Source organism: Polistes canadensis, unplaced genomic scaffold (genome assembly GCF_001313835.1).
Source record: "Polistes canadensis isolate GaletaPanama2010 unplaced genomic scaffold, ASM131383v1 scaffold_19, whole genome shotgun sequence".
NCBI classification, from domain to species: Eukaryota; Metazoa; Arthropoda; class Insecta; order Hymenoptera; family Vespidae; genus Polistes; species Polistes canadensis.
In genome coordinates, this window is record NW_014569566.1 from 953,373 (window position 1) to 965,106 (window position 11,734).

The following is an 11,734-nucleotide window of genomic DNA, read 5'->3' on the forward strand; positions in this document are numbered from 1 at the left end:
ATATTATAACAGAAGATTTTTTTTTAAATTTATTTGTTTAATATGTTAAAGTATTAAATAATTTCTCATTAGATAGAATCCCCATCTAATATCTAGCTAATAATAGTTTGCACAATATCTGAGAGAAAGATAAGAAAAAAAAAAATAAAGTAAATAAAAAGAGATAGAATTAGGGAGAAAGAGAAAAACAGATAGGTGTAACCGAGATAGATGTTCCATCGATATTTGTCACCTCCAGTTGCCACGATAAACGTTTTCCGCGTTCTTTAGCAGTTCCAAAGCTGCTAGGAGGTATGTTTAGTCGGACGACAGGGCAACTTTATTAAATTCTCTCGAGGATTTATCGGCAGTTCGTTTCGATCTATCCGTTCTCGCGTAACAGAATGCACCAGCCAATCCCCATACGTGAGCGTTTACCGTCAACTCTTCCATATCAACTTTTAAACGCGAACGGGATAAAACGAGACGGAAGATACACGTGCTGCAAAAGTGTCGAATATTTCAACGAACGAATGTAGTAACAAAACAACCATAACCACCACCATCACTACCACCGGAACTGTGGTGGTACGCAAATACAACGAATATTTTGAGCACATTAATTCGGTTATTTTGAGGAGAAGGGGAGAATCACGCTAACACACACACCTGTTTCATGGTTACGAATGAGAAAATTCTTTATCGAGAGGATAATAATATTCAATCTTATTAAAAAATGTAATTACAATATATTATTATTAATTATTAATCGTTTAGATGAAAATATAATCAATGCAAACGACAATAGCAACAAAATTAAAAATGTTATCGATTGAAAAATCTTTATTAATAAAAAACACAAAAATGAAAATTGGGTCCTTGGCATGCGATTGGACGGACGGGTGGGTGTTGGTTGGTTGTGGAATCTTTAACGTTGCCGTCAGATAACGTTCTAAAAATGCAAAGACACGACCGTGACGTGAGAATCGCACCGTTATAAATATCCCTTAGGACCATTAGAGCGTATAATGGGCCGAGATTAATAGTGCATGTAATCCCATGGATATATATCCCCATGGGGAAAATGTCAAGCGGTGAGCCAATGTTTGACGATGACGGCGATGTTACCCTTCAAAACTGTCAGTTCATCCCCCCCGACACTTAGGGCACAATCAAGTTCCATTTGTCTATTCGACTACCCCGTACTCCTCCTCGTTTAGCCCTTCATCGAAACCCCTTCGAATCGTCTCTTCTCTCACCCCCAACTACCACCCTCTAACTCCCCCTCCACCCCTAAATTTTTTTTCTCTCTTCTTCTTTTTTCCTTCCTTCCTTCCTTCTATTTCCCGCCATTTCACTCGACGTTATCGTTGAGTCACTCTAACACGATGTTTCGTGAGAATTGAATTAATGGTCACTCGTTTGCCGACAACGTGGCCCCCCCCCCTTTTCTTTATTTCTTTTATCTTTTCAACTCTTCTTCGTATTATTAAGTAAAATTCGAACGAATAATCGTAAAAATTATCTAACGTAATAGTTCATGAAATCTAACGTTATGGGAAAATTTGAACAGTTTTTCACGAGTCCTTGTAAGTTTCTTGTAATTATTTTTAAAGATATCGTAAAAATTGCGAATATCTTAAGTACGAAAAAAATTCTAACTGTTCTTGGCTTTGATAGAAACTTTCGTGATTAGTTTTATTTATATCACGTTGAAATATTAAATCACGCGAAATACTATTTACGAAATATAAACGAATGTGAAATTGTGAACCTAGCCGAATGAAATTATTTTTTCAAAATATTTATTAAAGAACGGTAACCGCGCGAGTGGAAGGGTCGACGACAATTGGTGTTGGTGGTTGGTGGTGGTGGTGGTGGTGTTGGTTTTCTTTGAAATACATTCTAGCAACGAATCATTGAAAGACGAACGTTTACAGAAGCCACGTGCTGTGAATCGTTTTATTCCTTGCTTCAAAGGATTTCCGACATGTATTATAAATATCGTTTATAAAACGTGAAGTTAGGTATATGTATATATATGTACTCGTATTTCTATGTATGTGTACCTACAATTTCAACTTTCTATCTCTTTCTTTTTTTTACTTATTAATTTTTATACAATACACACAATAATTTTGATTTGAATTGTAACAATCCTACGTATCCGTAGAATCGGATTTTCGTTTTATTATTAAAATTCTAAATTTGAACACACACAAAATGTTTATTATATAAGAAAAAAGAAAAATAGAAAATTGATTATTCTTGTGAAAATTTTGAACAAATTGTCATTGACGATAATATAATTCGCGTATTGGGAAGGAAAAATTATTGAGAGAAAACGAAACGAACAAATAAAAAATAACGTAGCATAATTTGTCGATAACGTATCACCGAATGTCATATTTATTATTTCTCGTTGAAATTTCTATTTAAAACAACTTCAAAGATTAACGTTTATAACCGCGTTAAAAAAAATAATATTTCAATATTTATTTCCTAATACCATTGATTAGATCTTTTCGATGAGAGCTCAGATAAGATTAAGATATTTTTTGCAATACGAATTTTTTTCGACAATAAAACATATCGATGTTGTCGCGGATATAAAAAAAAAAAAAAAAAACAAAAAAAGAAAAATAAATAAAATATAATAACATCCGTAATGTATAAACATTCGTGCATACGATCAAGATAATCTTTTCTACGATAAAAAACGAGGAAGTATATAAAAAAAAAGGAATATTATTGATTACAAAATAAGAGAACACAAAAATTCTTTCCGTCTCGTATCTTTTTCTTTTTTTTTTTTTGAAATATTAAATAGTCAAATTTTTTTCACGATATATAAATTATAATACTATAGTTGGGAATGAGAAATTGGTATGTGTGAAGGATCCATCGTAAATCTCGTTGATTCTAATAAGTTCTGAAGTTCCAGTCCGAGAGTTTCACCGTTGTCTACGTTGGAAAACTTTTCAAGCAAGAAATTATTATGGTAAAGATGATAAAATGGATGGATACTAACTGGGGGAGGGAGGAGTACTGACGGGTGAGAAAAGACAAAATAAGAATAGAAAAAAAAAAAAGAGAATAGAAAAGTACCGCGATGATATAGAATGGCCAAGAGAATTGGGAAAGATGAAAAAGACTCTAGGATGAAAAAAAAAAAAGAAAGAACAAAAAAGTAGTCTGAACGAGGGCCGAAATGAAAATGCTTAAAGTGCCATAGTTCTCGACAGATTATTTCGTAGTTTTACGTTTGTGAAATCGTATATATATATACGTACACCTACATATCTATATAGTTCTAGGGAAAACAGGAAACTCTACCTATGAACGAATTTGAAAAAGTTTTTAACCGAGGTTACTAGACGGGTGTATTAGTTGTTTTTCTCTTTGTGTTGATATTTAACTTCGCGAATCATCAGGCAACATTAATTTTCTTCTTAACAAAAATTCGAAATTTTTCATTTTTTATATTATAAACGGAAACGGATGAATTATTTTATTTATCGTAAAATGATAAATATATAATACACGGGGGGAATGTTGATTAATTTGATAACTTTTGGATCCATTTAATTCGATAGATACGATATAAATGATATTATATCTTAAAAAGAAAAATTAAATAAGAAAAACGATATATAATATCTAGATTATAAAGAATTTTTCTAATACTTAAGTTAATTAAATTTCTCAAAATTTGCGTATAATTTTGTGTGCCGATATGAAACCGATATTCGGTGGTGATGAAATTTTTGAATATCACACGTGACTGAAAGACATTTTTTCTGACATAATTGAATAGACACACTCGTGGGAATATTTTTTTCACGGATTGAATGAATATTAATGAATTATTTGTTAAATAACCTGAACAGATTTATATATCTCATATATTAGTTCATTAAAGTATGAAATGTTCGATTTTAAACTGAAAGTATTCGGACAATATATTTTCGTTGTTGAAAATACTCGAACGTAATAATAGGACCAATTTGAAAATAATACGTTTGGTAAATCAATATACAATTTCAATTATTTTGATATTGTTATACGATCGGAATAAACTAGTTTAATATATATATTTATAATGTATAAAATAATNATCCAATAAAATATTGGTAATAAATACATAAATAAATAGTACGAAAGGAAAGATATATATATATATATATATATATATATATATATATAAATACATTATATTATATATCAATCGAAGCGTACAATTTTAAATGAGAAAAATTGCACGAGAATGCAAGACAGGACAAGCTGTTGCTTGCCGAACGTAAATTTCGCAAGCTGCATAATTAAACGCACGGCTGGTGATAGGAAATAAAACTCTGTAGTATGGTGAAGTTAAATGAAAGAAACTCGTATTAAATACGCGAATATACAGATGGTGCAAAGGATCAACGTTCAACTGAATTGTCTTATTGCATTATTATTATTATTATTATTATAATAATATTATTAGATGAAAAGTAACGTCATAACCTTGGAAACTTGTCTAAATATAAGATTATTACGCAAACAAAATTAGTTAAAAAAATGATCGAATACTTTCACAAAACGATCGATCAACTTGCTTGCGTGGTTTTAGCGAAAATAAAAGATTTAAAATTCTTGTTTGAAAAAAAAAAAAAAATTCTAATACGTTCACCGGTTAAGATATTTCTGGCACGATATATATATATATATATATATATGTGTATCGTAAAAATCTTACATCTTTAAGTAGCTCAAATTGGAAAGTTTCCAACTAAAATTACCGAAAAGTTATACACAAATAATTCAACGTGAAATAGATCATTCGGTTATTTTTCATTCCCGTGTTTTCCGATATTATTTAACGAAAAATGAGAACAAGATAAAAAAAGAAGAAAAAAAGAAAAACATATTCAACCGTGACGAAAACGTAATCCGCAAAAAAACAACAACAACAACGAAATACATACTTTGATATTTCTTGAAAACGGTGGCCAAGGAAGAAAAGGTACAAAAGGTATATCGAAGGGTTAAGGGGGGAAGGGAGGGGAGGTTAAAAGGGGATGATGATGGAAATGAAGAAACTCTTGGTACAAAAGGAGCATAATACCCTTTTTCTCGTGGCTATCGTTAAGTGTAGGTTGCCACGTTTAATTTCGCAGGCAAATGAAAAGTTTCACGGGAACTTTAACAGATGGGGGAAGGGGGAGAGGGAAGTGGGTGGTGGGTATCCCTTTCGTAGTATTACTGGGCCAACAGTAACAGCAACGTATTCGAAGCCTTCGAGCATTCTTGCAGGACTTATCCTTGGATACTCTCCTAGTTTTCCTGTATTTTCTCTACTTTCGTATTACACTGTCTCTCGTGTATTAGAATTTCAACGTAATAGTCCCCACTCTTTCTTACCCGTGATGTACGGGGAAAAAATAATACGGTGAACGGCAGAAGAAAAGGGAAAAAGAAGTAAGTAACAGAAGAAAAAGAAGAATAAAAAGAAAAAAATAAAGGTATATTATAAAGAATGATAGTAATTACGGTTACAGAAAATTGCTAGGATCTTATCGGGAGGCTAAATTATCGAGAGAACTTATAAAGAAATTCGACTGGTATCGAAATAAATAACAAGATCTCCCTCTTTCTCTTTCTTTCTCTCTTTCTATGTTTTATTTCTCTCTCTTCCTTTCCATTTCTTTGTCAATGGAAGAGATCACAGAGAGTGCGTAGCTTCTGTTCATAGTAATTAGTTGGAGAAGCCAAGCGAAACTCAAACGGCAGGAAATGTGTTCTTTGCCTATACGGCTACGATTTATCGATTACTCCTTTTTCGTCCTTATCATTCTCCTCCTCCACCTCTTCCTCCTCCTCTTTCTCTTCTTTCTCCTCCTTCCATTTTCCTGTAAATGTCCTCTAAAATCCTGTAATCCCCTATTGGTATCCCGACCCGATGTAAAACGAAGGATTTTGTGGAAAGGAAAAAATGTACAAAAAGGGAAACAAAAACACTCACAATCAGTACCACAGAAACACCTACACACACACACACACACACACAGAGACACGAATAGAAACACAGCAGCAAAGTAAAAAAAAAATGAAAAAACAAAAAAAGAACAAAAATCATATGATTGCAGAATCGGATTAACTCCGGATAGCAACGTTTGGGTAGGAGCATGGTGGATAGGTTTTCTGGCAGCTGCAGTTATTTGCTTTGTTATCGCGATACCGCTTCTGGCATTTCCTGCAGCTTTACCTGGTACGACGACAAATATTTCCACCAAACAATTTTATACAACAACAAGGAGGATCACTTTTTACCGATCTATATATGTGTGTCTTTTTCTTTTTGTTTACAATTCTATCTCTATCATCTCGATTACGAAATAATTCGATCGTATCTAACTGGTAATTTATCTTCAATGACGCGAATCGGCAAAAGAGTGATCCTCGTAAAAAGAAAAAAGAAAAGAAACAGAAAAAAAGTAATCCGTAACAATACGTACGCGACATTTTCGATTTGAGATTTTGCCTTTTTTACAGGTTCGGAAGAATTGGCCAAAGAAAGGGTATCAGAGGCACACGCCAAACCTAACAAATCCTCGGCAAGGGAACCCGGGGGTGAGGCCTTTTCGAAAATCCGCGAATTACCGCGTGCCATGACGGAATTGTTAACCAATCCTGCGTTCTTCATGTTGAATTTGGCCGGTGCTAGCGAGGGCTTGCTTATAGCCGGTTTCGCTGCTTTCCTACCTAAACTGATCGAAAATCAATTTAGCGTCAGCGCCAGTTCAGCCGCGTTATTGATGGGTGAATACATTTTTTTTTTTCTTTGCAGTTACCTTTTTTCCTTTCTCCCCTCCCCACTTTCCCTCCTCCTTCGTCCCCCCGTCCCCATAAAAAAAAGTGGAACGCGCAACATTTGCAGCACGATCCTCCCCGTTAGTCCTTTCGGCCAAAACGCGTCAACTGCAAAAGCACAGCAATTTTTATATCGAGACGACCGATCAAAACGCTATTATAACTCTCATGGTTTTTTTTGTTCTCTCTCTCTCTCTCTCTCTCTCTCTCTCTCTACCTTCTACCTTGATCACCACCCCGGTTGTCAAAGGCAAAAAAAAAAAATAAAAGAGAGAGAGAGAAAGAGAAAGATGAGAGAAGAAGGGATCCGACGTTTTTACTCCGTTTATTAAACGACAGTCCTTCTCGTCCTTTGTTTCAGGATTGGTGACGGTACCCGCTGGCGGTGGTGGCACGTTCCTCGGTGGTTATTTGATAAAACGTTTAAATTTGTCTTGTTCCGGTATATTGAAATTTTGTTTATTCTCAACGGCAGCTTGTATAATCTTCACCCTTTGTTTCGCATTGAGTTGCCCTAATTTGAATTTTGCCGGACTCACCGTACCCTATCATTCTATCACGAAGTAAGTATCCTTTGAAATTATTTGTGAAAACTTTTAGAAAAAAAAAAAGAAAAAAAAAAAAAACAAACAAAATATAATCATTTCAATCGATCGAAGAATTCGACTTTTATTAATTATTTATAATAACGCGTTATATTTTTGTTATTTTTGAAAGATTTTTCTCACGTTAGATCGAAATATGTAATGTAATTCATTCGATTAGGTCCAGTCGTTTTCAGACCGTGAAAATTTTTTCTGTCCGTCGTCCCACGTCCCGCACCGACCTCTCACCCACCCACCCTCATTCGAACATCAACGTAATTTTATTTATCCGCTATGCTAAAAGTAAAACATCGCATCAAATTTTCCGGAATGGCGCGCACAGAGAGAGAGAGAAAGAGAGAGGGTCGTCGTTATAAAATCGATTTCGGAGGAGACCCCCTCCCCCTCTTACTCCTCTTACCAACCGTCCCATTTCAAGAGAAAATCGCGACGACGCGACCTTTTAAATAAAATACACCGATTATTGGATCTCAACGTCAAAAATTCGATTAAGATTTACTACGACGTACGTAAGAGAGAGATAAGGGAGGTGTTTGTCGTTTTCATTAATCGTTCGCAAGAGATACTTGAAATAAAATCATTCCCAGGGTGATGATGAGAAGAAGGAGGAACCCCCCACCCCCCCTTTAATTAATTCAGGTCGCGTTATATATATCTCTCTTCGAAATAACACATTCTTTTTTTCTGTATTTTTAATAATTTTCTTTTTATAAAATTAGAAATAAAATATTATGTATAACCTACTACATTTCAGAAAATCGTTATCCCTGGAAGATACTTGCAACAGTGCCTGCGGATGTTCCAGATCGGAATTTAATCCTATTTGCGGTATCGACGGTGTTACTTATTATTCGCCCTGCCACGCTGGATGTTATCAAGAAATATTGATGAACGACGTCAAAGTAATATACAAAAATTAATATTATATTATATTATATTTTTAATTCTCTGAGATAATAATATGAACCAAAAGATCGAATCGCGTTACGATGAAACAAAAGTTCGCGAGGTTTTCATTTTTTTTTTGTTTTTGGTATTATTTCCAAAATAAATTTTACAAAAAAAAAAAAAGAAAAGAAGAACAATTCATTATGCAGTTTCAAGATAAAGTTTCAACGCGATACAACGCACGCGAACTTTTTGGATTCATCCTAATATTATTTACAACTTTTGATGTCAAATTGAAAAAAAAAAAAATAAAAAGATAATTATTACAAATTACATAGGTGTACGCAGATTGTAGTTGCATACAATCTACTGGCAAAAATTGGACGACTTTTGTCAGCAACGAGAACATCACTTACGAAGCAATCAACACTACGTGTACTAGCACGTGTTCATATCTTTGGTTATTCGTCGTACTCGCATTTTGTAACATGTTCGTTACATTTCTTTGTACGATGCCAGCTTTGTCGTCTACCCTAAGAGTCGTACGTGACGATCAGAGATCATTCGCACTTGGGATACAATGGATAAAGGTTCGAATTTTAGGCACGATACCTGCACCAATGGTATTCGGTGCATTAATCGATGAAACTTGCATATTATGGCAAGAAAATTGCGACGGAAGAGGAGCATGTCTCGTCTACGATAATTATTACATGAGCAGGTAATGTTTTTTTCTAACATATTCGAACAAAAACTTTATTTAATCCCGAAATAGGTTTACCGAAATGTCATTCGGTATATCTAACACGGTAAATATATATTTTTCCCATTTGATTTCGTTGAAGTACTTACTAGTTTTATAACACTCTCGAGGAAAGAACGTAAAAACCGAACATGTTACATCACTTTACATGCATCGTCGTCGTCGTCGTCGTCGTCGTCGTCGTCGTAAAAATGTAGGAAAAGTTCAACGTTTGACCTTTTGACAGAACCAATTCCCAATACACCCTTAGATAGAAAATAGATAAGAGAAACTCGAACGATCAATCCTTTTACTAATCTATTATTCCTCCCATCTCTGTTTACAGTTACATGCTAGCATTGGCTTTCATTGGCAAAGCTGCATCCCTACTATTTTTTTTCCTTGCATGGTGGAGTTACATTCCACCGGTAAGCAAAACGATTGGTTCAAATTCTCGACAGGAAAATACTGCTGGTGTTAACATATCATTAATGACGAACGATACTACGAACGATCATCAACTTACACCAGCTACGATCACTCCTATGATGGACGCGTAAATCATCACCATACTTTTGGATATTTAATGATAAAAGACGAAAAAAAAGTCAATAAATCAAGATAAATCGCAGGAGGGAGGGAAATAAGAACAAAAAATTATCGAAGAACTTTTGCGTCGAGGGTTTGCGTGCAACTGAAAAAAAAAAAGAAAAGGAAAAACAAAACAAAAATGTGTGATAAAACATTTTTTACGAAAACGTTAACGTTGGATCGTTAATTCGATAGATAATTATTTCGTAATGAACTATTAATTTCCCCGCCCCCCCCCCTTTCTAACTCGTTGTAAAATTATTATTCTTACAGGAATCATTTAAATTTTGCAACAAAATATATCGTAATTTGATCGGTATTCGTCATTGTGTTCGTAATAAATGTACGATATAATTTGTACAGTGTACAATATATCAGTGTACAAATATCTTACTAACAAAAATCACGAAACATATCCTAAAACGATGGTATACATTTGTTCTTAATTTTACTAATATATTGCAACACGTCGATGATCGAAACAACTTAATGACAATCTATTTTCCCGTGTTACCTTTAAATCGATGACCAATTTTATTATAATTCGCACAACATCGTATGATTAAATAATGTTGTTTTTTTTTTATATTTCGTCGATTTCATTCGTAAATATTATAAATTACGAATTCGACGGTGCGGTATACGCTGTCTGCAAAAGCTCGTTCACTGCCGGAACATTAAACCGTTTTACGGTATATATATATATATAGTAAAAGTACCGGAACTGATGTGAAATCTCATTGAGTGGAAATTTAAAAAAAAAGAAAAAAAAAAAAAAAAAAGAGAACAAAGAGAAATAAAAATAAGTAAAAATAATTAATTTTTGTTGCATTGGGAGAATAAACATTCATTGCAGAATACATCGCACAAGTGCACTTGTAATATTTCTAATATTCGTTAATCGATATATCGATCTCTCGATTTTCCTACCATAGTACCAATCTGTATTGACAAATAATACGTATTAAATGTTACGATTAAAAAAAAAAAAATATAAATATAAATATATATATATAATACGGATGTTTGTACTACTCATTGCGAAGTGCAAAGTGATATTTACGCTTAATTAAGTAATTAGTCAAAGTACAGTGTTTGAAAAAAAAAAAAAAAAAAAAAACAATAGAAATCGTATAGCGTTTAATCCCCCTTTAAATGGTGTCGACAAAACTAAATGTCGTATATTTTACCCATTGTAATAACGAATTTGTAATCCGACGATGTATTATATATTATTACGTAAAGAGATGCGTTAAAAACTTTTTATATTAAATATATTAATGTAAAAGTTACACGATGTATTTCGTAAATATTAAAAAAAGGTTCCACAGCTGTTGTTTGTATCAATGAAAAAGGGGACGCGATAAAAAAAAAAAAGGAAAAAAAAAAACAAAAAAAATCACATCGATGTGCAAGCAATGAAATGTTACCGTAAAGTAAGGTATTTCACATTTTTCTACGTTTTTTATCCGACAGATACTTCCTGTCGACAAATCATTGTCTTTGCAGAACCGTTAATAACACATCCGTTTTAATGAATAAAATAATCGTTGCTCTCTCTTGTTAAGAAAAAAAAGAAATAATAAAAAGAAAGTAGAAACATTATGATTAAAGTGTCAAGAGATGTTACGGCTAAAAAAAAAAGAACAATCTTATCATATCGTCAATTCGATGAAAAAAAAAACACTCGTGAGTAGTAACTCGAATTATGTATAGGTACTTATCTTACCTATTAAACATGTATATATATATATATATATATATATATATATACATATGCATAAAAAATAGCGCGATACGTTCGTTGTATCTATCTTCGATTCTATTAAGTATCGTACAATTTTATTATCAATTTATAATTAAAATTATTTTTGTTATAGCGAACAATCGAAGTGTACACGATACGATAGCGTTATATGTGTTACGAATAAAGAGATTGTAAGCTGTGTTATTATACACCATACCTTCTAACATTATTCCCGATTAAATAACGAAAAGACACTACCCTAACTAACCAGGAGTTGGTCAGATAGATTCACCTCTGATTTATTTCAAATTTTGCATATATGTAATA

At 33.2% G+C, this 11,734-nt stretch overlaps 1 protein-coding gene across 1 annotated transcript in view; it reads left to right on the forward strand.

Annotated features, from left to right (window-relative positions):
* The window catches only part of LOC106793840 (solute carrier organic anion transporter family member 4A1), a 19,585-nt gene extending 8,148 nt beyond the window's left edge, over positions 1 to 11,437 (forward strand). The window contains exons 7-12 of the mRNA XM_014761079.1: positions 6,111 to 6,232; positions 6,517 to 6,783; positions 7,196 to 7,397; positions 8,194 to 8,341; positions 8,666 to 9,048; positions 9,416 to 11,437. Coding sequence (XP_014616565.1) covers positions 6,111 to 6,232; positions 6,517 to 6,783; positions 7,196 to 7,397; positions 8,194 to 8,341; positions 8,666 to 9,048; positions 9,416 to 9,629 — 1,336 coding nt within the window. The 3' untranslated portion in view covers positions 9,630 to 11,437. The remainder of the gene's footprint in view (positions 1 to 6,110; positions 6,233 to 6,516; positions 6,784 to 7,195; positions 7,398 to 8,193; positions 8,342 to 8,665; positions 9,049 to 9,415) is intronic.
* The last annotated feature ends 297 nt before the right edge of the window (positions 11,438 to 11,734 follow it).